This window comes from Acartia tonsa, chromosome 5 (genome assembly GCF_053477335.1).
Source record: "Acartia tonsa isolate MP-2025a chromosome 5, ASM5347733v1, whole genome shotgun sequence".
NCBI classification, from domain to species: domain Eukaryota; kingdom Metazoa; phylum Arthropoda; class Copepoda; order Calanoida; family Acartiidae; genus Acartia; species Acartia tonsa.
The window spans coordinates 40,156,928-40,183,946 of NC_137264.1; the positions used below are offsets into that span (position 1 = coordinate 40,156,928).

Genomic DNA, 27,019 nt, shown 5'->3' on the forward strand with positions numbered 1-27,019 from the left:
CTGTTTCCCTAGCATCTAGGGGCTACATATTTGAAAACTTTCCATGATAGGATATTTTAGCCTCTTGGAAGATTATGTAAATGTGGTATCCGCCTAGGGTAAATGGCAGACACCAGAGTTCGAATAAAGACTACGGCAGTGTGAACAGACGTGGACACCTATACTATAGAGAAGCTACGCTTCTCTAGCAATCACTAAATAATAAACATAGTCTATTCAGTTGTTTCTTTATTGCTGGTCTAAGGATAACTAAACTTGTACAACATAATATAAATACATATGGATTAGGAATAAAGATAGTTAAAGATAAATCATACAGTAAAACATAGATAGTTGCAATGGTTAGGTAGATGGCTATCCCTGTCTGGGGCAGGCAGGATAGCCCATGGAGCAGCACAATAGGTAGATAAGCATAGCGGGGTTGAGTGGTAGGTCTGGGTACTAAAGAGGGAAGGTTTGATGATTACTTGTGACAACAACAGTCTGTGTGGGGGTGATTCTATCAGGTGAGGGCAGGTTTAGATCCTTTATCCTCAGGGTTGAGGTGGTGCTGATAACTTGGTGGTTGAAGGGGAAGGTTCCGGTGCTTAAGATGGGAGAGGGAGGGGTAACACCCCTCCCTCCATTTGCAGGACAACTGAGAGATGAAATCAGTACCGTTATCTGACATATTTTCAGGTGGCTTTACAATTGTAGAATAACAGGATTTAGCTAGGTGCGTGGCATCACTATAATGTCTTGGTTTCTGCATGGTCCAGAGCTGCCGCATACCACATAAACATTGGGGAAGGGCCAGACTCTCCCTTTTTTCCCAACCTAATGGTTTTACATCCCTGCATGAATTAGTTGTCAAATGTCCAGAATTTTAAGAAATTGTAATCAATAACAATTTTAGAAGATGATTATAACCCCTACATAGATTATAACGTCATAATCTGTGGAGGGACTTTTATCATCTTCACAATTTTATCTATTTTAATATGGATGTACTCCTACATGACACTTTTCAATTGTTAAAATTTTCTTGGAAAGTTCAAATTATGTCAAAAATATATAAACTTGTATTTTATAATCTTTTGGGATGTTTCTATATAAAATATTCTTTGGATGAAAATGTTGCAAGATTGCTTACCCTTAGGATTTTAATTTAATTTGTTTTACCTTTCCCATATTTTTCTATATGTTTGGTTATAATACCATTTTTCAATTTCAGTCATATTCAATTTAAATTCAGCAGAAATATTTTTGCAGATATAGTTTTTCTAGAAAATCTGGTATTATTAAGAAGAAATCAGTTTGAATATATGGTTTCTATGTAGGGAATTTATACCCCCCCCCCCCCTCCTATTGATATGAGTGACAGGATCAGGTGCAGTTCATGGTAAGATGTTTATATGAACAATTAAATCAATGAACTTGAAAGGACAAACAGCTCTCCATATATATTATGTTTGCACAAAATTTACCTGTTAGATGAAGGCCTACAAATAGTCTGGTAAAGCAATTACAAAATAATGTACATCTATCTTTACATGTGATTTTTTACCTGTGCATAATTGGATCTTGTCTTTTACAGATTATAATATAGGACATATCCAATTATAACTGTGTGCGGTTTGGCTGCTAGCAACCTTAAAGTTATATATATTGTATTTTGTAAACAATCGATCCCAGGAACATGTTAACTGCACCAGATCCAAGATAAATTCTGAATTAGAAGCTTGTATTAAAGAATAGAGAGAAAATAGTAGCTAACAAAATTTTCATTGCTCCATCCTTCTCTAAGTTTGAATGGTTGACACACATACAAATTGTGATATAAATTTACATATAAACTTAATTATTTGTGATGCAGCAAGATTTTTTACAGTGTAGAGATATGAAAATAAAATTTAAGGCCGCTGAAAAATCGAAATCAGTGTTCTCAAAGACACGGTCAATCATTTTATTACTTTGATGTGATAAATTTTCACAGAAAAAGTACCTCAGTGAAATAGTTGCTATGCTAACTAAAAAACTGTAGCTGGCCTAAATTATGGTAATCTTTTATAGTAATCTTTTCCAATGTTACCCTAAGCAGAAAAATTTTTCTACCACCCAGTATTCTTTCCAATATATGTGACAGACATAGTTGGGTAACATAGTGACGTCATACACAATACAAATGACCAATGATAGGCCAGTTTACATTAAATTGACCTATAGTGAAATGTATACTGGCCTGTCATTGGTCATTTGTATTCTAAGAAGTCATTTTTTACCCCAAATGTTAATCTGTGCCTTGTACCTATTATATATAATAAAGAAGATTGAGATGTAGACAAATTTACCTGTCATTGGCATCTCTCCTTCCAGGAATGTTACACATTCCCCCCCACACATATTCTGCTATAAAATATGTGAAACAAAGAAAAGTTTCCTTTCAGGTGTTAAAACAAGTCAACAAATTTTATAATAGAAATAGTAGCCAGGTAGTGCAAAGATACTTTCTATGTGGATGAGAGCCTTGTCAGTCAGTCCTTGCAAATTCTATTATCTTAGCCAAGAGTTGACTTTGACACTCTTGTCACTGTACTATTACTATTTATAAAGGTGGTTTAGTTCAAGGTGCCTAGTAGAGCAAACAATCGTTTTTAATTTTTGTTTTGCAACCCCCTATTATTATTTTAAAAATATGGTGAAAGGATCATAGGCACTTTGAGGGAAAGCACCTAGAAAAAAGTTCTTATATTTGCCTAAAGCATATATTGCAAATATTAACCCTCCCATTATAAGAAAAAAGGACGGCTAATTGACAGCTTCTTAGTGGCAGTCAAGTGGAACCTTGGATTTTGGTGAATTTTGGCAACACTTTTGTAGGGGAATGTATGCAAAAGGAGACTTAAAAGTTTTTCAAAGTTGTCTACAATACAGAGCAAAGTTTTTACTTTAAAGTTACTTTCTTTAACAAACCAATTATAATTTTTATACTAAAATGATATAACTTAAAGTTGGATGGGATATATATCACTTAATGAAAATTAAAGCACATTCATAAAGTCATTCTAGATGTTTGTAGGTATGGGGAATTTTGAGCCGAGATAGTCACGTTTCACCAATAGCGTTACAGACAGACAGACAATGTGAATTATAAGTAGCTTCGCTACTAAAAATATCCGGTATAAATTAAAATCATTTACTTAAAGATGTTGTTTTTAAAAACTATAAAGTAAACATTAATTGCGGTTTTTTTATATTTCACGACTTTTGTTTGAAAATTTCTTTCTTATTTTGAGGGTTGAAGATTTATGTCCTTTTCCATGTTTTCACTTGATTTCTTTCTTAACCACTAAACTATCTATCTATCTTTTTGCACAAATCTATCTGTCTATCCCCTTTCCACTTATTTTTCTCCTCAGATAATGTATTTTTGTTAGAAGCTTGGATAAAAATAAATGTCCAGAGTATCTATGTCAAAAAATAATTTTAATATACATCTAACAAATTGTTGTTGTTTTTTCTTTACACCTAAACCCTAGAGGTTGCGGACTACCATGTACCCAATTAACCTAACCTAAGAAAAAAAATTAGCACTAGACATTACCCCTCCTCCTTATTTAGAATTTATTTCAAAATAAGGGGCGGGTTATATGCTTTACCAGGCACTTTGAAGGTAACCGCATATAAGTACGTTCTCTCATTTATGTTAAATTCATGATTAGTTCTCTAACTTTTCTACCTATAATATTAATCCGTGGACGGTGTAAATTTGTTTATCATAGTTTGAATCGAACATTAAACTTATCTTGAATTGTCTTATCCCTTTAAAATTCCTGTGTCCTTGATAAAAATAGTATAAATGTTCACTCACTTTTCATCTCTTTCATCTTTCTCAGGTTGCACTCAGGATCAATTCCATGTTGAACTTTGGAGAATTATGTTGACATATATTCTCAGTTCCACTCAGAATCAATTCCATGTTGAACCATGGAGAATTATGTTGACATATATTCTCAGGTTCTACTCAGGATCAATTCCATGTTGAACCTTGGAGAATTATATTGACATATATTCTCAGGTTCTACTCAGGATCAATATATTATGTTGAACTTTGGTTCTCTATACATTTCCACATCAGAATATATAAAAAATATTGCACTCAAAATCAATTCCATGTTAAACCTTGGAGAATTATGTTGACATACATTCTCAGGTTCTACTCAGGATCAATTCCATGTTGAACCATGGAGAATTATGTTGACATATATTCTCAGGTTCTACTTAGGATCAATTCCATGTTGAACCTTGGAGAATTATATTGACATATATTCTCAGGTTCTACTCAGGATCTATTCCATGTTGAGCCATGGAGAATTATGTTGACAAACATTCTCAGTTCCACTCAGGATCAATTCCATGTTGAACCTAGAATAATTATGTTGACATACATTCTCAGGTTCCACTCAGGACCAATTCCATGTTGAACCATGGAGAATTAAGTTGACATACATTGAATAGGTTTTTATAATAGCACTACTCTGGATCAATTCCATGTTGAACGTTGAATAATTATGTTGACATACATTCTCAGGTTCCACTCAGGATCAATTCCATGTTAAACTTTGGAGAATTATGTTGACATAGGTTTTTATAATGGCAAAGATTCCAACTTCAAGGATTTCCATAGGTTTATGTCGGCCAAAGGCAAGGACTTTGAGGGATAAGACAATTGATGATGAATTGATGCGGATCCCCAAATATTATACACAAAATTATCCCATTTGAAGATTGTTTGAAAGTTTGGACACTGCTTCCACAAAACTTGAACAATTAATTCTTTTTATAAAAGTACACAAAGCTTTAAGCCTACCAATAGAACAACTAGTTTATAAAACTTTGAGTACCAATATAACTTACAGCCTCTACCACTCTGAAATTAATCTGTTGCCATATAGCTGTATATTTATCGACAGGATATTTTGAATTTTTATGTTGATATAATAACAGGAAGAATGTTTAACAGGGCTAAGCTTGTTTATCTCATCTCATATTCTTCTAAAGAAATAGAAAAGTAACCATTAAGTTTTTTTTGACCAGCTTTATTAAAGCATAAAAGGGGAATTTTATAACATATTTAACAGTCTGTCTGGAACTGAAGATCTTAGGAATGGCTTTATTCACTGTAGTATTCGTTCTTAGCGATTTAGTTCCAGGTTTTTTTCCCTAATATGAGGCAATGTTTGTATTAGAAAGTATTTTCCATTTATTATTTTAACCTACACGGGTCATATAGTTTATCATAATTAGGGGCCTACACCAATATAATATACCCCTTAAGATCTCTGACTAAAATGCAAATTATTTTTAAAAATAGCCTTTTACAGGGTGGGGCAAATAAGACAGGACAAATTCTATTTTTTAAACAAATGAACATAAAATCGTCAATTTTAAAGATTTTACTAAATTTCAAAAACTGGGAAGCAAATTGGGTATAATACTATTAGATTATTCAATAAAATTGCCACCAATTATGTTTTATAAGTCTATCTCATCTACAAATGAACTAAGGTCAGATTTAGTAGGCCACAGTCGAGAATCCAGGATATAGTACGGGCGCACTCCGAATCCGCCTTGTTGAACATATGCGCGGCCAGCTCTGAGTACATGTTCTCCATCGTCCAAACATTTTAATGGTCATAAAGGTCATTCCCTAAGCTTTTTATAGTGGGGTAAAACGTCCTGATTGGTCAAGTAGTTTTGGAGCTATGGCCGTTTGAAAAATGTCTGGTTTTATTTGCCCCACTCTGTATGTACTTTTTACTGAAGTTAAAATTACGCATAACTTTCCTTATGTAAATGAATGCATAATATCAAGAGCAGGAACCTAGATAAGCTATCCTGATATAAAGATAAATGGATGTCTATCTGTCTGTCTGTGTACCAAAATATCTTGCTAAACCAATAAGGCTCTCATTTATATTGAATCTTATTGTTGGTCCCGGGATGGTTTTTTATTATTACTATGGGGGATTTTACCATTCCTCCACTCTCCGAATCAAGGATGTCCAAGCTTTTAATTCTGTTTCTTTAGGGGGGGGGGGGGGAGATTAAAACTTTTAAAAGTAAAGAGAATTTGCTAGATGAACTTTATTTTCCTGTTTAAAATAATATAGTGAAAAATGCAATATTTTTTTATGATGATCTTCTGTTTATATGCATCAGCACAAGCGTAGCTACTCTATAGATCTCTATACAATATAGCTCATTATAACATTTGTTATCAACGTATGGCCTTTTATACAATGTAGATTAAAATCCTATAATATAAATTAGTAAGCTTTTTTGTCTGTAGCGAAGGATCTCGATAACCTCTATACCGATATGTTTCTCCTTTGCAGTGAAGTTTCTTAAAGCACCAGTGATGGTTTATAACTATTGTTGGGGAGTATATCTCTATCCTTCCAAGAGAAATAGCACTTTAAAAATAAATCTCCCGCCATCCCTCTCCCCTACAAAAAAAATGTTTCCCTTAAAAATGATGGGTCGACTTCCCTCTTCCCCTATTCACTCAAATATCCCTCGATGCCTCTAGGGACGTAGCCGTTAGTTGTAAATAAAGAACAAAAGTTTGGAGAATATTACTTTGACAAATCCAATCCTCACCCAATGTTACCTTATAAGGATAAAGCTAAGTTAACCTATGCAAATGGCAGAACGCGAGGGGAGAAATTATAACGGATAAGACAATGGCAATTCCTTGTTTTGAATAACAAAATTAAGCTATCTATAGTTATTGATTGAATAGTTTGGATACTGTTATTTTGTTCACCTATCAAGATTTAATCCCAAAAATAAGTCCCCAAAATGTCCATAAAAATTTGTAGACCATTATAATTTACAGTTAAGCGTCCCCTCCCTTCCTCTCTCTCTCTCTCTCTCTCTCTCTCTCTCTCTCTCTCTCTCTCTCTCTCTCTCTCTCTCTCTCTCTCTCTCTCTCTCTCTCTCTCTCTCTCTCCTCTCTCTCTCTCTCTCTCTCTCTCTCTCTCTCTCTCTCTCTCTCTCTCTCTCTCTCTCTCTCTCTCTCTCACTCTCTATCGCTACGCTTCCTTGGAAAGTAATCATTCTTGTTTTATATGAACTTTTCCATGCATTACATTAAGTGCATTCAGCTTATAATTATCAGGCTTCTTTTTATATCAAATATAAGGTTTCTTGCAGGCTATATAGATATCTACAAGGATGACAACATCCATAAAAACCAAATGTCAAGAAAACAATTAGAAAAACAAAGTAACATATTGCTTATCAATCAGAAAAATATTGAAAATTTTAATATATGTATTTTTTGTTCATTTGTTTATTACTTTAGCTCAGATAAGGTTCGATTCAGACCTAGCTATTCTAACAATCAAATCTACAAAAAATCACGAAACCTTTGAAAGTATGGTGAGGGTATATCTTTTATGTAACTGAAGAGGGGTGGGTAAGAAGGGGAAGGAAAAGGGGAAGGGGGTCGTGGGGAAATTTTCCTTTAGAATTGTTTTCCCTGGGTTTAATTATATTGGGTACTGGGTTAGGGCCCCGCATTTAAAGGTCCCTCAGGGTAATGGCATAGGGAAAAAAACTACCCAGCTCCCACTCTCCCTTTTATTCTTAAATTATTTAGGTGTCAGTGCTTAACAGGCAGTTTAAGGAAAAGCAATATAATAAGAATTATAGAATAGCTTCGATACTAAAATTAATAGGGAACTGCCACATACAGCACGGTCATGAAACTTTTCCTTTATTAAATTTCTTGCATTTATTCCAAGTACTTTATATTTTCAAGTTTTAGGATTTGCTTCATAAAAGATAAAAGTAATTTAAAAAATTAACTTTTTAGTAGAGAAGCTGCCCTTTTTCCCGTCAAACGCAAACGTACAACAAAGTACAATTGACTGACAGGCGAACGTTTAAGTATAAAATATTTCCCTACGATAAACAGCCTCACTCCTCAACAAGAATAACATCATCTACATAAGCGAATGTCAACTGTAAGAAACAAACAATGACAAACAAAGAGTGTCAGCATCTTTAACAATCCTTAATTTTTTCAGAATGGAAACATTGATGTTTTGAATCAGCTGTTGGAGGCTCCAGGTATTCAGCTTGACCGCCAGCGACGGGATGGAGCTAGTCCTCTGTGGATAGCCTGCCAGACAGGTCACCCAGAGGCAGTGTCCAGCCTCCTGCAGGCCGGAGCACAGGTAAACACAGTTTTTTTTTATGCAAGCAATCCTTATTTTAAAACAACATAATGTCTATATGTGTGTAGCGAAAGATCTCGTTAACCGACTACAACTATTTTGTTGGAGGAAATCTCCACCGCCCCAAGATAAATCACGGTAATAAATTAAAAACAAACACTTACTATACATTTTATTAGGTACATATAATCTTTGAAAATAATTGATAAAACTATTATATATCATGTTAAAAGAATCACAAGCTGTCTAAACCTTTAATAAGATCCATTTATCATACAAGATAAATGTTCAATTTACAACAAAACCAATATCTTTTAAAGTTTCAAGTTTAATATTTTTATATTAAACAAGGATGATAACATCCATTAAAGCGAAGCTCTGACAAACGAACATTAACACTTGTAGAGTGTCAGAACTGATTAATCAGAATATAAATGTATAAAAGTCGAGACAAAATTGAAAGTAAATTTGTTGAAAAACTGCTTAAATACAGTTTAATAATTAAGGACACACTTACATTTCGCTTATAACATTGTACTTTGTTGTCCTTGGAATCAGTATTCCAAAATTCAAATCAATCAGATAATTATATCACATAATAATTTGCCGTTAAAAAGTTAAAAGTCAGCATGTTTAAAATGGACGTTCGGACATTCTAGTAACGATTATAGAGTTGCTAAGCTTTTTAAATCGTACCTAACTACTACAGGAATCATTATGCAAAGTTTGAAATCAATAGAACAATTCTAACATGCCTGAAAACGAAAAGATCTATCCGTTACGGACGTATGGACGGACGGACCGACCCTATTTATAGAAAAGCTTCACTTTTGAAAACAATAACGATTACATCCAGTAGAATAGCGTAATATTTTTAAAATCATAAGATAATCAATAAGACGGAAAGACAGAGACATACATACTGAAAAAGAGAGTGTGAAAAGACAGAGATATATAAATATAGAGACAGACAGACAGACAGAAAGACAGACAGATAGAGGCAGAGTGAGAGACACACACATAAAGACAGGCAGAGGGAAAGAATCAGACAGATAGAAAGACAGACAGACAGAAACAGACAGATAGAAAGATTATAAGTGTGGCAGATAAAGAGAAGGAATAGACATGGACAGAATTAGTCAAAGACAGACAGGGACAGAGAAAAAGAAACAGATATACAGAAAAAGAAAGAGAGTAACAGGCAAAAAGATAGATAGATAGAGAGAGAGAGAGAGAGAGAGAGAGAGAGAGAGAGAGAGACACACACAGAGAGAGAGAGAGAGAGAGAGAGACAGAGAGACAGAGACAGAGAGAGAAAGACATGTAGAAATATAGACACAAAGGAAGATAAATGTAGATGTATAGAAGATATGTAAAGAAGGTATAGCGAAATAGCTACTCGAGTCAAAATTAGCTTTTAAGATTATTTATAACCAAATAAATAATTCTTTCATCTTGTGTATTGAATATTTCAATTAAATGAAGAAAATTATAAATACATGGAATAATAAAGTTTAAAAGAAAACTTATCAGATATAATTAATATTCAGAAGGAAGAAAAGACAATAATACCACTTATAAATAATATGATACATGTACAATTATGAACATTAAAAGCGCAACAATAACAAGCCAACAATATTTTTTTACATGAAAAATAACATGGCGGTTTCCTTCGATGTGCCTAGCGAACAGGTATAGGCCCAGCAAGGTAATTTTTTTTGCTTCCTAGGCACTTTACGGGAACTTTTTTTATTAATCTTGCCGGGGCTGTGATTCAGCAAATGAATTCCATTTGAAACTGCTGAAAATTTGAAGGTTTAGTGGCGTAATGTTGGCGTAAAACTTTTATTGGAAGTATATCAAGAGAAGTGGGTAATAAGTGGAAAAAAGAAGGCAATAGGTTGTGATGAAATTTTCACATAGAATTGTTTGTCAGTATCCGGGTCCCTTGTCCCTGAGTACATTAGTTCCTTGAAGTATTTTTGCAGGGAGGGAGAAGACAATAGCTTCTATATATCTACAAACACCCCCCCCCCCTCTCCCAACCCCTTTAAAATAATCATTGTTTGAAGAAGGTTTTCATAGTTCCTATAAAAAATGACACCATACTAGCCGACCATTGGCCAATTAAAATGTATGTATAATGGGCTTCCATTGGTAATTTAGTCTGTGTATTGACCGATCTTTGGCCATTGACGTAATTTTTTTTATAGGCACTATGAAGAGGTCATGGTAGAATTTCAAAGAAATGAACTGGAATTGATTTCAGTCAAGTGCTCTGTCTCCACATCCGTGCGTTGTTTGTGGTTGTTTGACTTAATTAAGCTGTTAATTAATTATGTGTCTCTTTCTTATTCTTTGTCTTGTACCACAATATTTGACAGCTTTTTTTAGTAGTGAAGCTGCTCTATAATTGTCTAAAGAAAATGAAGTAGCGGGTTTCACAGTAGCTTTTCTCCTATTTCTATTCCCTGCAGGTGGCTCTAACCATGTTTGGCCAATTTCCTAACCCTGCATGGCAATTATTAACCTAACCAAAAATATTTGTTTCTAGGTTGACCTACCCAGAAACGATGGTGCTACACCTCTACACAAGGTACATGTTTTATTACTAGCCGCTTCTAAAATAAAATTAATTTGTTTTTTAACGTCAGATGGCAGAATTCATCCCAAGACCTTAATTTAAAAACTAAAATTCTGGGCCTTAAAAAAATGATAAATCTGTGGTTACCGAGATCATACAGGACAAAATCTAAATACATTAAAAACATGATTATTGTTACAATTCGATTTACAGGATTCAAAATTTTCATATAAAAAATCATATCCTTATATAAAAGTAGTAAAGTTTCTAGTCTCTACCTTAAGATTTCGATAACTACTAAACAAGTTAACTGATTTAGTTATTAATTTTATGGAAGCTTCACACAGGTCCTGGAAAGGTTTTAGGCTGTTTAAGTTTTAAATTAAAATCTTGGGATGGTTTTAGGCTATTACTCCTTCGAATGCAAAGCAATATTTAGTATGCTATATATGATATAGAAATATTTTTTTTGTATATTTACCTAATCAAATATGCAGGACCTCCCAAAATTGGGTAATATTAAACTCTTAAAGTATGCCCCAGCGACAATTTAAAAGCAATTTTAGCATCAAAGTTTTCTATTCTTGCACAAAGGCTGGGCACACAAAATAGTTGAATAATGTTAGGGTTGCCATTTTAGATAAAAATTGATTTAACTTTTGGATTTTCTTTTCGTATTATAGACAGCTCTGCAGATTGTAAAATGAAAAATTGTAAGGTTTTTTCTTCAAATTTGGTGGCCCCGAGGGGCCGAAGTCTTGGACTAACAAAACTGGTATCAATACTATGATTTTTATTTTATTACTCTTTTTTTTTTACCTTAGTACGATACAGTACATGATTTATCAGTATCGCTCAGAACCAGTTCTAATCCAACGGATATTATTCGGCTTTAAAGCCATAATGGAAAAAAACTTATAGAAATTAAGATGGTTGGGTTTTTATTTGGTCTTATGATTTATAAATAACATACGAAATAGGAAAGCTTAAACAACGATATCAAGAAAATAAATCTAAACCTTTCAAATTCACTGAGTTTTTATTATAAATCTTTACATGTTATGTTACTGCCCGAAGAATAAAGCATAATTTTGTAATATTTGGCAACTTTGAGAAGATTAAACACATAAAAAGCTAGGATATGTCCTATCCACACTTATAGTACGTACAAATAGATAGATAGAAAATCAGATAATTGTATACATAGATGTATAGATAGATAGATAGATAGATAGATAGATAGATAGATAGATAGATAGATAGATAGATAGATAGATAGATAGATAGATAGATAGATAGATAGATAGATAGATAGATAGATAGATAGATAGATAGATAGATAGATAGATAGATAGATAGATAGATAGATAGATAGATAGATAGATAGATAGATAGATAGATAGATAGATAGATAGATAGATAGATAGATAGATAGATAGATGTATAGATAGATATAAGATTAGATGTACAGAAAATGCTCTAAAATAGGAAAGGAAAGGAAGTGGACAATGGGCTCTTTATTACACTAGTCCCCAAAGTTTTGTAATAATGTTTTCTAGCCTGTTGGGCTTAGTGACTTTTATTGAATTTTGATTGGTGGGTTCATTAAGTTGAGTGTATAAACGTTTTAACCACTAATTGTAATATATACAATGGAAATTTGATATATTATCATTAGGGATGTACATCAATATTATCGGCCATTGTTTTATCCCTTTAGATCCCTAAGAATTGAGGAAATCAGATAGATACATTCTGGGAAAGATAGATAGATTGGTTTAGAGTTAAATAGATAGAATATAAAAGTACTAGCGGCTACGCCCCCTAGAAGCCTCTAGAGGCACTTAAGGTAGGAGCGGGAAAAGTCGACTCCATCCCATTTTAAATTTAAGTTTCAAATAGTTTAAAACCTTCCCAGGACCTATAAGAAGCTTCACTGTAAGGAGAACAATATCGATTTAGCGGTTAGCAAGACAGACAAAAAACGCTTACTACATTATATAATAGGATTAATGAAGAAATACTTTTATAATTTTTAATAAATTAAACCAATAATACCAGTTTTTCTCGTAAAAAGGCAAAAGTTGAAAGATATTGCAAAACTTGGATCAAGTTAGATATACGATGGATGACTTTCTTTTGATAACTTTTCGGGGATTGCTAAAACAGCCAAAAACCTGTCCCACAAATAAATTAGAATGTAAAATCTTAGGGGATAAGATAATTATGGTTAATTGATTCCTGCGTTTTGTTGGTTCTAATGCGAATCAGGGATCTAAAGGGATAAGACGATGACCGATAAATTGATGTAATATCATGGAATGATTATACACAAAATTACCCCTTCTGTAGATAAAAATTAGTGGTTTAAAAGTTTGAACACTCAACTTAATGAATCCACCAATCAAAATGCACTAAAGTCCCAAAAGTTGTTTAGCTATCGAATAAGAAAACTTTATTAAAAAACTTTGGGGACTAGTGTAATAAACATCCCATTGTCCCCTCTCACTCTGCAACGCATGCGACAGCCTTCAAAGATCATAAAAGAATACCTTTCTGTTATACCCGACTTGATATGAAAAGGGAAATTGGACTTTAAATTTCACACATATTCAAAGTTTTATGACCACGTTATCTTATTCGTTGGCTTAATACTTTTATTGTATTTATAATGTTCGAACCTTTTAACAATATTTACAAGGGGTAATTTAGTTTATCATTATCGGAGTGTATATCAATTTATCGTCCATTGTTTTATCCCTGGCATGGGCGGTCAAATGTATTAAATATTTTGTAAAGTCATTCAGATTTCATTTTACACAGAGATTTCTAGACGTCTCGAATTATCATCTTTTTATAGTTGGAAATTTAGCTGACAACATTTTATAAAGGGAAGATAAAATTGCTTTAGCAAATATACATTCTACATGACATATGAAAAAAGTATGCGTGTATTTGAATATGAATAAACCTAAAACTATGCATGGTTCCAGGACAAACGCAGGAGTCCCAAACGTCGGAGTGGACAAACGCAGGAGTGTTAAAATATTAATTTGATTAGGTATTTCTATAAATATTAGGTTAGGTTTAGATATGAATGTACGAATAAGCCCCCCGCAGTAGTTAGGCATTTAAAAAACCTAAAAGATGGTCTAAAATTGGGTAGATTAGGTTGAGTGCCAACTCCGACGTTTGGGACTCCTGCGTTTGTCCTAGGACCCTATGCATCATGAAGATATTTATCTATAAATATATAAGGAATCACAAAGTTTAATAAAAGTATGTAAATATATGGGGCATAGATAAGTGAAGTCTTTGAATGTTGCTAGTATGAAACCTAAACCTGAAAAAATTACTTAGTACTTTCACTCAAAGTACCTTATACAGCAGTGATAACCTCCCTTCCCCATTATATTTTTTTTAATTGAAATTAGTTGGTGGGGAAAGGGTACTTTTTCATTTGTTATTTTTTACTTTAGGTTAGGTTAGATAAGTTAATTTGGGTATTTGGTAGCTCCGCAGGGTAAGAGCACCCGTAGGATTTTGCCCCCTTTGTTATCAGTAATCAACATGTACTTTTCCTTCAAAGATTAAAGGACGGACAGAATAATTAAATCATTAGACAATAAAAAATAATTATGATAATTTCAGGCATGTGAGAAGGGTCACAGGAAAGCAGTGAAAGAATTGCTCAAGTATAAACCACAGCTTGGTATTCTACAGGTAATTTCATTTACAGTATGGCTACGAAACCGGTTAATATCCACTGGATTAGAACCGGTTCTTGGCCATACGGAAAAATCATGTATAGCATCATATTACAGACAATTTTCCAAAAATATTAAAATAAAGATAATAAATTGATACCACTCTTAATCTTATTACTTTTCATTTTAATATCCGCAAAGAGCTGTTTATAATACAATGCGATAAATAACTATTTATTTTTTTACAGGGATAAGACAATGGAAGATAAGTTAATGTACACTTCCAAACATGTCAAGCAAAAAACCCCTTTTTTAGAAATATATTATTGGTTAAAATGATTGAAAATTCGAGGTTTGCAGTTCCCAATATTAAGTCTATTATCCACCAATAATCTGAAACCTTCCATAAATAAGCATATTAAATACATATGTAAAGACACACATCCTTATACTGAAATATAAAAGATCGTTGGTTAGAAGTTTGTTTTGCATTTGAGATTTTTTCAAAAGTTATTAGATAGTTATAGATACTTAGGGAAAATGCATTTATTATTACTTGGATCTTACACCAGATTTTCATGTACACTTTTAAAGTAAGACTTGTAGCTGGCTAAAATAACGATTCCCCCTGATCCAACCTCGTTACCCCAGCCCCTTCCCTCCTACTAGATGAACGAACTGACCATTAATTGATGTCCATGTTATCAACCTAAATTGACATAATATCCACGTATATTCTATATCCATTATAGGGAAATAGATAAACATTATGCAATGTATGAATTATTAATATACATAAATATTCATAACAAGGAAAATATGATCAGGTCATAAGTAGCGCAGTAGTAACCTATTTTATTAGCAAAACTGTCATTAAATTAAGTGATAATTGGTCAATTTTAAAATCTAAATAATAATATTATCAAAAATCAATTAATGTCAAATTACAGTTAAATCTTATTTCAAGCAAACCATATTTCAGTATTAAAATTGATTTCAAACAGACAAACTTACAGAATGGTTCTATTTAATGAGTAGATATGACAACAAGGAAAATATCCATACGTAGCGAAAAACCATATAAATATGCAGGTCAAGCGGAGAGAGTGAGTTTATAAAGCAAATGTTCGGTTGTCATTTCTTTTTTAGATAGACAGACCGAACGAGTAAGTTATATGCTGGGTTCTTTTTCGCACGGGGTATTGTTACTAAAATAATCAGCAGTCTATCTCATATAGCAGTCAAGAAAATCGCTTTTCGATGACTGTCGGACGGATAGACAAGTTAATTATAGAGTAGCTTTGCTACTTATAAGAAAGATATATGTGAAAGTAACATGTGAACAAATATATGTAATTTTCTAATATATATGTAATTTTCTCTAATAATAAAATATATAAAGATATCTTTTATTAGAGTGAAAACAGATGATAAGCAATTATATTTTTATTTATTATATACTACAAAAATTTGTTGTCTAAAAATTTAAATATATATTATAGATTTGCTACGCTTACAAATCGTGCCTAATTGTTATAGGAATCATCATGCAAATTTTGAAATTAATAGGACAATTATAACATGTCTAAATTAATGTGAAGAGCTAAGCGTTCTGGGGGGTAGTATGGATGGAACGACACTAATTATAGAAAAGCTTTGTTTTTTTAAAAGGCAAGGTGAATAGGATTTAAATTTCAATATTCCCAAAACTTTTAACCAAAGAATGTGTTATCACATGATGGATTAGGGAGTTTATCAATTTTGCTTCCATTGTCTAATCCCCAAAATTCCCTGTGTATATAAAAGGGGAATATTACATAAAAATATAATAAATTTTGTGTCCCTACACATTTTTATTTTCTAATCTTATATTGGATGGAAGTGATTTTCTTCAGGGAATCAGGGATAAGTAATTGCTACAAAATTTGTAAATTTAGAATATTTAGAAATGTGGGATTAGTAGGGAAGGTAATAGTTATCTTTTTGAAAGGATTTTCTTCTAAAAATCAGAAAGTGAGGGGACATTTTACTTTAGATTATATTAGTACCCAAAGTTTTTTTAACCACAGTATCTTATTAGTGTGAATTTTAATTGTTTGATCTAAACTATTATAGTCCAAACTTTTCAATCAAAAATTAGAAGGTGTGGTTAAGTTTATCCTAATTTAGGATGCCTATCAATTTATCGTCCAATGTCTTCTCCCTTTAGATCCTTGACTTAATATGGATTCATACATTTTATTTTGTCTTTATCCAAAGATTTATTATTATATTTCATCTATTTTTCTGTGACTTAATCCATGTATTTGTGACCATTTGTCACCCTCTATAGTCATTTAGAAAAATGAATCAACCTTTTATTAGAAAGGGGTCAAGTCTTTATAAATAGCACTATAGAAATTTTTACTCTTGCTTAACCCTTACATATTGACCCCCCCTCTAGTTTTTTCAATGTCATTTTTTTGTAGGTAAGATAGAGAGTTGTGACTTCATGACTTTTTAAGTTTAGTAATTATACGTCGGCAAGAGTTCATCTTATAAGGATATCTGGTCTGTGTCGGTCGTGGCGTCCGGTCAAAGTCGGTTAGGTGGCACCAAATTTAGAAAAAATTATAAATAAATCTTAATTTCTTCATTATGACTTTTGTGTATAAGATAGAAACCTAAATTTTTTTGGTGAATACTGGGATAGCAATAAACATCTGAGAATAGTGGGGTTATGACCCTTTGATCGCTTCCTGACCGATTTTATGTCCTCCTTTTAATATGGACTTATATCATGTATATCGTGGCTTCTATTACAGCTAGAGACCTAAAAAAATTTGTGGTACATCCTTGAGCAATAATAAACTTCCGTGAGTAGAAAGTTCATGACCGTTTGACCACTCCTTGACCGATTTTTGACCGATTGGTCAGAAAAAGTAATTTTTTTGTTATAAAAAAAAATAAAAGTTCCACCTAAAATTTGGTGATCCTAGCTTTAAAATTGGCCGCTCTACAGCTGTTTTAATATTAAGCTGCTGGCCGCTAAAAAGCGGCTAAGGAGCGGTCTCACCGCTATGACTAGAAAAAGTAATTTTCTCTAAATATGCACATGAACCACCAGAAAAAAATGTTATGTCTCTGACTGTAACAGGAGCCGAGATAGCCCCCCATCTATTAAGGTGGGAATTAGGGCCCGATCTGTAAGGGTTAAATTATTTTTTTCTTTAAATTACTAGCTGTTGCAGCCTTAGCATTTAGGGGAATTTTTCTTAAGAAATTTTCGGCGGCGTCCTTATTTACATATCTAATCTTTGTATTATATATAGAATGGAGAGAGTTGTCTGCACGCTGGAGCCAGAAGTGGAGACCCGGAGGTTGTCAGCTGTTTGCTGGAGGCTGGAGCTGACCCCAACTTGACCAGCCTTGCAGGATTCAGACCTGTGGACCTGGCTATTGGTGATACTAGACCTTTGTTGGGAAAGGTAAAAATATTTAAATAAACAGACTGGCAGACATCCTACTTCTTTTATATAAATTAAGGATGACAGAATCCAAAATAATTATGTTGGACAATCGGACAAAGTCAGGTTTTATAGCAAAATTTTTATTAGTCAAAAAACATGTATAAAAACATAAGAAAAATTATCACGAAACCTTTGTGTGTTAATTAATATACATATATAAGTTTTTTGTAGCACGTTTGGCAGACCGACGGACCAATAAAATATTTATAAACTGATAGTCCATGGTGTAAGGAATCATTAACAAAAATTCAGCCGTCTCTCTTGAATAGTAGCTCAGGAAATCATGTTATTATTTCAAATTATAAAATACCTTCTTTCGCTTTTTTTGAATTACAGTAAGAATAAACCATGTTTTATTTTAACATGAAAAAACTAAATTATGTAATTGTTAATTTCTAAATTGATGGATGGAAAATTTAGTAAAGTTATGAATAAGTAAAGGATTTAGGAATATGCAAACAAAATTTGATTTAAAAACACAAATATATTTAAAAGAATTTCCTATCTACAAAACAAAAAGACTCAATCCTTCTTTCGTGGTTCGAAGCTATTTTACCAGGAATTGAATTGAACATCTTACGTACATCCCCTTCCAAACAAAAAAAAGTAAAAAGTGATAACTAAAAAATGTAACTGGCCACTGCGTGCCTAGCATCTATGGGCTCTGTATTTGATGGGAAGGGATTAAGGAGAAAACCCGTGAAAAGCACCCTTAGACTCAATCGTTTTTTTTTTTCTCGAGATATTATAACTCTATATTATAATTTTGAAAACTATTGATATATCTCAATGGTATATCCCTGTTCTCAGCAAACAGCCCCATGAGGCAGATTTAGAACCTCTAGTATTTTTACCCATCCTTTTTTTCTGTTAACATTAAAGAGAAAACTAAATTAATTATAATGTGCTTTTAGCTGGGTTTAGTAGCCAGGGAGAGAATAGAATAATGTAATTTTTACCTTTAATCTTTTTTTCTTTAATCATTTTCATTTTTAATCTTTTGTGATGCAAAAAAAAAGTTAATGGAATTAATTTAATCATCAAAAATGATAACTTCTATAAAACTAATATTGAACCCATCAGACAGAAGAAGAAAAATACCATGAAAATATTTTTTAATTTAGTCAAAAAGATTACTATTTTTGTAAAATTTATTTTCCGAAATCCATAAGACGTTTCTAATAAACTACTAGAGCTCTCTGCTAAGCCATACAGACGGACGGACACGCCATAAATAATGAATAGATTACAAGGTTTTAAAAATCAATCTTTTAAATTGAGGTGACAACCAAGTCGAGTGTATCAAGTTATCCTGGGGGATCATCTTCAAGAACCTCTACTCCAGACAGACTTTCTTCTATTAGATCTGGTGCTTCTATGTATTTCAGGTAGGTAGATATAAAGCTATATGGATACTTATGTAGATAGATATGTATATAAATAGACTAAAAAATGTGTTAGATTAAAAAATCATATAATGAGGTGCATTCCAACTGACCCCCACCCTTTATTTTAAAATAAATTAAAAATAATTGGATTTTTTTTTCGTACGGCAAACCCATTCAGAAGGCTGCAGCCCTGCCTGCGGGACTACACAGTATAACCTAACCTGATCTGATTTAAAGTAATAAAAAACTACCTTGTCCCCCCATATTTTTCCTTTATCTTTTTTAAAGGGAAGGTTTTTGTACCCTTCTAGGGAAAGCGCCTATAAGTTTAATAAAATTATATCTTTCTCATAAATAACTTTCATAAAATTTTTAGGAATTCTAACCCTGTAATGAACGCCTCCTATTCGGGTTCCCTAAATCACGTGGCATCGCCTGCCAGTTGTTTAGCGGCTACCAGCAGCAGTTGTAATACATCTCCAGCCTCTTCACCGCGGCGGCGAGCTTCTGTGCGGCGAAGTCAGTATTGTCTGCGGCCGGCCAATGGACGGCCAAGTAGTATGGACACTACATCATCAAATAATACAGGTAGAAAATAAGGCCGAAGATGGTCATAACACTCACTCAAAGCCGAAGGAAAACGGGCAGGAGATTTAAAATTAAGTTAAAACTAAAAAAATGAGAATAGTTATTTCTCGCACGGTTTAAAAAAATTGTTTTAATCTTATGATTGTACATTTTTATATTCGCAGAAAGCTAGAATAATATCCACCGGATTCGAATAAATACGAAAATAGTGTTCGGCACCTCGGGGCTAAAAAAAACTGATTCTAATCTTATAATTGTACATTCTACAGTGTGTTTTTTTATGAGAACTTTTTTGAAAGCAATTTTACCCCACTTGTAGTAATCAGAATTTAATTATTAACGGCTTATTTTCTTCGTTTTTATAACCATTTATAGAACATGAAAAAATCAGTTTTTATTTAAAAAGTACAGTAAAATCAAAAATTCAAAACTTAGGTTTCAACATCTAAAAAAGGTTTCAGCGCATTTTTCTTTAGCTCAAATTTTCTACCCCTTGCAAGAAAAAAATTGGATTTTCAATAGTCCACTTTGGGGGGCCAGTACTTCCTCCCTTGTTGAGATATGGCCTTCAAACTTTGATATGTTTTAGTACATGTCCCCAAAAGTATATGTTTCAATTTTTAACTATGTATCTCAACTTTGAAGCGTTTTGCATCCATTCTTGCAAAGGTTAGAAAATTTGAGCATTAGAAAAATGCGCTAAAACTATTTTTAGATGTTGACATCTAGGTTGTGAATTTTTGATTTTACTGTACTTTTTTAATAAAAACTGAAATATTTTTTTGATGTTCTATAAATGGTTATAAAAAACGAAGAAAATAAGCCATTAATCATTAAATTCTGATAACTATAAGTGGGGTAAAATTGCTTTCAAAAAAGTTCTCATAAAAAAAAACACACTGTATATCCGCGGAAAGCCGTTTATAATACGATGCGAAAAATAACTATCAAACCATTCTTTTAAGAATCTTATTACAATCAAATACTTTATAGAAATTTGATAATGTCAAAATTCTAAAATTTCTAATCCATGAAGTCAAGGTATAGAGTTTAATGGAACTGAAGTTGTAGATTACTATGACACAATGATTACTATGAAACAACGGAAATATTCACAATATAAAACATACGTTACAGTCATACAGACAGACAGATCGAGGAAAATGAAGTTTAAAAAAGCATAAATTTCACGTAAAAATAGAGAGAAAAACAAGTAAGAGTAATAGGAGTAGCAAAATAAAAAAAAATTAAAAATTTTAATCTTTATATTGCTTAAAAGGCTTTGAATTGTTTTTGTATGAAAACTGTTCTTTTTAGTTTAGAATTGAGTAGGTAGTACGTTTTAGATGCAGATAAATGCATTTTTTTTACTACGCAGTATAATTTTCTTGATAGCATATTGGTGAAACCAAGGTTGGATTCTTAATAAATAGAATTGGATCTAGAATAAATTTCCTGTCTTAGTTTAACCTTATTTGTGTAAAGCAAAATCAACGAATGATTATCTATAGCAACAGTAAGCTATTTTTAATTGAAATCATACTAATTTTATAAAAATTTAAGTATATTTTTTACTTTGTATTATAGAAATATAAAAAAATACAAGGGCTATCTACATTACCCTTAGAGTGTGCTGCTTTTACAACTTTTCACTCTCTCTCTTTCTTTCTCTCTCTCTCTCTCTCTCTCTCTCTCTCTTTCTTTCTCTCTCTCTCTCTCTCTCTCTCTCTCTCTCTCTCTCTCTCTCTCTCTCTCTCTCTCTCTCTCTCTCTCTCTCTCTCTCACTCTCTCTCTTTCTTTCTCTCTCTCTCTCTCTCTCTCTCTCTCTCTTTCTTTCTCTCTCTCTCTCTCTCTCTCTCTCTCTCTCTCTCTCTCTCTCTCTCTCTCTCTCTCTCTCTCTCTCTCTCTCTCTCTCTCTCTCTCTCTCTCTCTCTCTCTCTCTCTCTCTGTTTCCTTCCCTTTAATTCCAATGTAAAGTTGCAATTTTCCTTATAAATGTAAAGTATAGTTTGAGCAGAGCATATTTGAGGCACTAGTGTAAGTACAATTTTCATTTTCCTTCTTCACATTCAACCTTTTTATACAGCCTATAAAAAATGACGTCATAATGGCCTACCATTTGTCAATTAAAATGCATACTGGCCTGCTATTGTAATATTGTAATATATTCTGTGTGTTGGCCTATCACTGGTCAACTATATTGTATGACGTCATTTTTTGTATAGGCACTATAAAGAGCTTCCCTTATTCGCAATTCCCCATTTTTAATGCCTTTTTTTTATTGGTGTTTTTTTTATCTATAAAAGAAAAAGGATTTTTCTGCCCTGAACATCCTTATGTACTTGCAATACGGATGGAAATTTTATTTATTAACATGGTTCTTCTTAGTGATGATTTCTTTTCAGAAGTTTGTTTTTTAATTAAAAAATGATAAATAAAGACAACGAGAAAATTACTATTTTATAGCACCTTGACATCAGTAAAGCATTTGACAAAAAAAAACAATTGATAATGTAAACTACTTTCCCGTATTCATTCGAATCCGGTGGATAGGAACCGGTTCTCATCCATACGAAAAACTATGTCTAGCATCGTATTATATCCAGCTTTCTACGAACATAAAAATGTACAATCATAAGATTAAAACCAGTTTTTTTAGCCCGTGCCTTCGGCATCTTGGGGCTAAAAAACTGGTTTAATCTTATAATTGTACATTCTATATCCGCGGAAAGCTGTTTATAATACGATGCTAGAAATAACTATTATAATGATAATAATAAAAGTTTATGAGTAATTTCAAAATACAGTATTTGAAATTGATGAGGGTAAAAATGTCTTTCTTTTTTGTATATCCAAAGATCTAGCTGACCGCTTGACCAATTTTGTTCCATTAAGCGAATATGTTTGCTAATTATCTTTTTTCTGATTTGTTAAACTTTGCTTCTGCGGATGTTTTATCCTTGTTTAATTGTAGGTACACCAAAGCACAGTGTTCACTTCACAGATCCAATTCTGAACAAGCATGGAGCTATAGTCACAAAGGTAAAAGAATATGTAAATCCTATTATAAAAAGTAGTAAGCGTTTTTTGTCTGTCCCGAAGGATCTCGCCAACCGCTGAACCGATATTGTTCTCCTTTACAGTGAAGCTACTTATAGGTCCTGGAAAGGTTTTAAACTATTTTTTGGGAGGGTGTCTTCACCCCCTCCTCCCTCCAAAAAAAATTTTTTTTACTCTTTAGAAACTCAAATTTAAAATGGGATGAGGTCGACTTTTCCCCCTCCTACCTTAAGTGCCCCTAGAGGCTTCTAGGGGTCGTAGCCGCTAGTATAGTACAAAGTAACATATTGTCTGTATGTTTTCTATATCTTCTAAATTTTTAACCTGGATAACCTCCAAAAGACGGGATACACGTATGAAGTGTGTGTCCAACCGTTCAACAGACATCCAACTATTTGATCTCACGACCATTGTCTAAACGTCCTAATTGTTGGTGATTAGTTTTTTCTTAGACATTACCGCTATTCTAACAACAATATCACGCACCTGATAAAGCAACAGCAAGAGCAATTTTTATTATCTTTAGTTATGACACAACACTTAACCGACAACTTGCAAATACGCTGAGGGGTAAGTCATAGTCTTGAGTGGGGGGGGGGGAGGGGTTATTAATAGCTGTTAAAATTATATGTTTGTTTGTTTTGTTCCAGGTTCAATGTAAGATTCTTGATACCTCAGAGTTGATGCCCCGGGAGATGTCTCCAGTGCCTGTGGCCCTACATCTGGCCAACCTCAGGCGGTCAACTAGCTCCAGCCCGGCCAGGGCATTCCCTAACACTACTGTGTAAAATTCAAGCTAAATCATTTTGAGTTAATGTGTAATTATGTATTTGCTAAGAAATTATGGTTATTAGAATAATTTTTAGTTTAACCTGTTTAATCCTTTTGAATTAAAAAACTTTACCAAAAATGTGTTTTAATGGCTTAATCTATTTTTCGGTTATGAAGCTCTTTTCTCCACACCCAATTTTAGTATAATACTTTCACTGGATTTAGAAATGATTTATTGTATGTAAACTGTCTTTCTGAGAATATAGATGACATAGTATTTAATCAAAATATAATAGTATTTATCGCATCATATTATAGACAGCTTACCGCGGACATTTTAATAAAAAATTACAAGATTAAATCCAGTTTTGTTAGACTGAGGGGCCGAAGAACCGGGCTAATAAAACTGGTATAATATTTTTTTTTTTTTAATTTTGTGAAAAATTGTCTGCAATATGATGTTGTAATTATTTCCGAGAACCGGTTCTAATCCAGTGGATATTAATCGGTTTCGAGGCTCTACTGGAAATGAAATTCTGAAATTATTGCTTTCTCACCTATCCTATTATAAAAAGTAGTAAGCTTTTTTATTCGTATCAAAGGATCTCGCTAACCGCTGAACCGATATAGTTCTCCTTTACAGAAGAGCTTTTTATAGGTCCAATCTTGGTATCTTCACATTCCCAAGAAAAATTTACTCTCAACAAAATAATTTTTTTATATTTTCTTTTTTAAAGCTAAAGTTGAATATGTGGGGGGGGGAAGGGGTCGACTTTTTTCCTCTTACCTTAATTGTCCCTAGAGGCTTCCCGGGGCGTAGCCGCTAGTTGACTATAAAGTAATACATTTATCATTATAGAGATCATCAAAAACAATATATTATCTGAAAAGGACAAATATGTTAATAAAAATTGCATCAATAACAGGTTAATAGTTATTTTTATTTCAATAATCATGGAAAATTGTCTGTAATTCGTTTACATGATTTTTCAGTATGGCCCAGAACCGATTCTAATCCACCGGATATTAATCAGTTACTGTAAATAGGATAGAGATTTTTTTGTCAAACTTGAATCATGAAGTTACTTAAGTTAGGCAATAATTAATTAATGTCAGGTAAATGGCAATAAATGTCCTGATATATAAAGTAGTAAGGCTTTTTGTTTGTTTGTCAAGACCTCGAAAATGACTGCACTGAATGATTTTTCCATTTTAGAAAAACTTTATATAGGTCCCGCGATGATATTAAGCTATCTTGTTTTTTAATTAATATCTTGGGATGGTTTTATGCTACTTCTCCATCTTCCCTTCCTACACGAATAGAGAGTCATAGAGGTATTTACCTCCCCCAAAATTGTTTGGGGGAGTAAATACCCCCTCCTAAATGGTAAACTTTAAATAGGGGGGGGGGGGTAAAATGAAAAAAAATTTGGAGTGCCGTAAATTCGTTTTTTTTTTGGGGGGGGGGGTAATCCCCACTTTACCCCCCCGGCCCCCCCCCCCCCTTGGACGTCTATGCACAGCCGCTTATCGACAAACTTTTAACAATGATTCAAATAAGTAGTTAATGGACTCTTTTGCAATAGAAAACAATTTTGATATTGAACTTTAAATAATCAGTAAATGGAAAAGTTACAGTCGCTTTACGTAATTGACTCGGACAGACAAACAAACAGACATGCTCTAATTGTAGAATAGCTGCGATACAGTCATAGATCATTGTTTTAAAGTATATAATCATACCTATATCAATTATTAAATATCGCTAAAACTAAGAAACAAATAAAATATAGTAAACTAAATTTAAAGTAAAATTATATGTATGAATATGTTATTTTTAAAATTCTTTATAACACTCATCTTCTTTAAACTTTTTTCGGATATGGAAGTCTTATCTTAAAATTGCTTTTATACACCAGTCCTATAATATTAGAGAAATAATTGGGAAGCTTTTTATAGTGGCTATAAAAAAACGACATCATAATGGCCTACCATTGGTCAATTAAAATGTATAATGGTCGGCTATTGGTTATTTAGTTTGTGGTCATAGGAACTGTATGACGTTGTCACGTTTTTTTATAGGCACTATTAAGACCTTCAACAAGTGAAATCACAAAAATGGCATTAAAAAGGGATATCTAATATATATATAACTTAATATGTGGAAATAGGTATACCTTTTATATATTTATGTATAAATATGTAAAATTCTAATATTATATTGTTTGAAATAACACTGTGATCAAAATTTAAATAATGTAATAATAAATATATAATGCATGGATATTGTGACAGGAGAATTTTTGGTGTCAATTTAGGTTCCAACTAGTTACTAGTATTGGTCAATACATTCCTTCATGGTCAGGGGAGAAGGAGAAAGGGTAAAGAGACAAGGAAGGGGATGGTTATATTAGCCAGCTGGGAAAAACATTATTTCATGGTATGCAATATCCACGTATTTTATATCCATTAATGTAATAATAATAAGATGTATTAAATCTGAAATAAATATATTCTTTGACGTATGTTTAGATTGTAGCGCAGCTACTCTTCAAATAAAGCCTTTCTGTCGTGATATAACTCCGTCAAAATGATTACATAATATTTTTAATTGGCTCAATTAAAAAAATGATAAATCAACGTAAATTGCTTAACCTAGGTGGATTCTTTAAAAAACTTTTTGGCTCACTGCCTCACTAAAATCATTGAGGCTCGCTAAAAATTAGGTAGGGATAATTTTGCCTCACTGCAAGCCTCACTGAATAAAAGTTAATATTGTTAAAGCTATGTTACTTAGAATCAGAATTATCCTTCATTAAAAGCGAAGCTTTCAAATAATTAAGGTCGGTCCATCCTTACGTGCGTAGGGGTTTGCTCTTTTTGTTAATTTAGACATATTAGAATTGTCCTATTGATTTAAAATTTTGCAGGATGATTCCTAAACAGTTAGGTATGATTTAAAAAGCGTAGCAACTCTATAATCAATACCCGAAAGTCCGTACGCCCATTTTAAAAAGCTAATTTTTACTCTTTTGACAACAATATTTTATGTGATATAATTACCCCAATCTTTGATTTTTGGAGTACTGATTCCTAGGACAATATAGTACAAAATTTTAAGCGAAGCTATTCTACAATAAAGTTCTAAAAATATAAATATGATCATAAACATTATCCTGTATTT

General features: G+C 32.7%; 1 protein-coding gene across 1 annotated transcript in view; it reads left to right on the plus strand.

Annotated features, from left to right (window-relative positions):
* LOC145319486 (uncharacterized) overlaps window positions 1–25,246 on the plus strand; it is a 45,647-nt gene extending 20,401 nt beyond the window's left edge. Inside the window, exons 9-16 of the mRNA XM_080161633.1 lie at window positions 8,076–8,225; window positions 10,783–10,824; window positions 14,464–14,535; window positions 17,831–17,986; window positions 19,310–19,416; window positions 19,793–20,004; window positions 22,979–23,046; window positions 23,715–25,246. Of these exons, the coding sequence (XP_080017759.1) occupies window positions 8,076–8,225; window positions 10,783–10,824; window positions 14,464–14,535; window positions 17,831–17,986; window positions 19,310–19,416; window positions 19,793–20,004; window positions 22,979–23,046; window positions 23,715–23,852 (945 nt within the window). The 3' untranslated portion in view covers window positions 23,853–25,246. The remainder of the gene's footprint in view (window positions 1–8,075; window positions 8,226–10,782; window positions 10,825–14,463; window positions 14,536–17,830; window positions 17,987–19,309; window positions 19,417–19,792; window positions 20,005–22,978; window positions 23,047–23,714) is intronic.
* The last annotated feature ends 1,773 nt before the right edge of the window (window positions 25,247–27,019 follow it).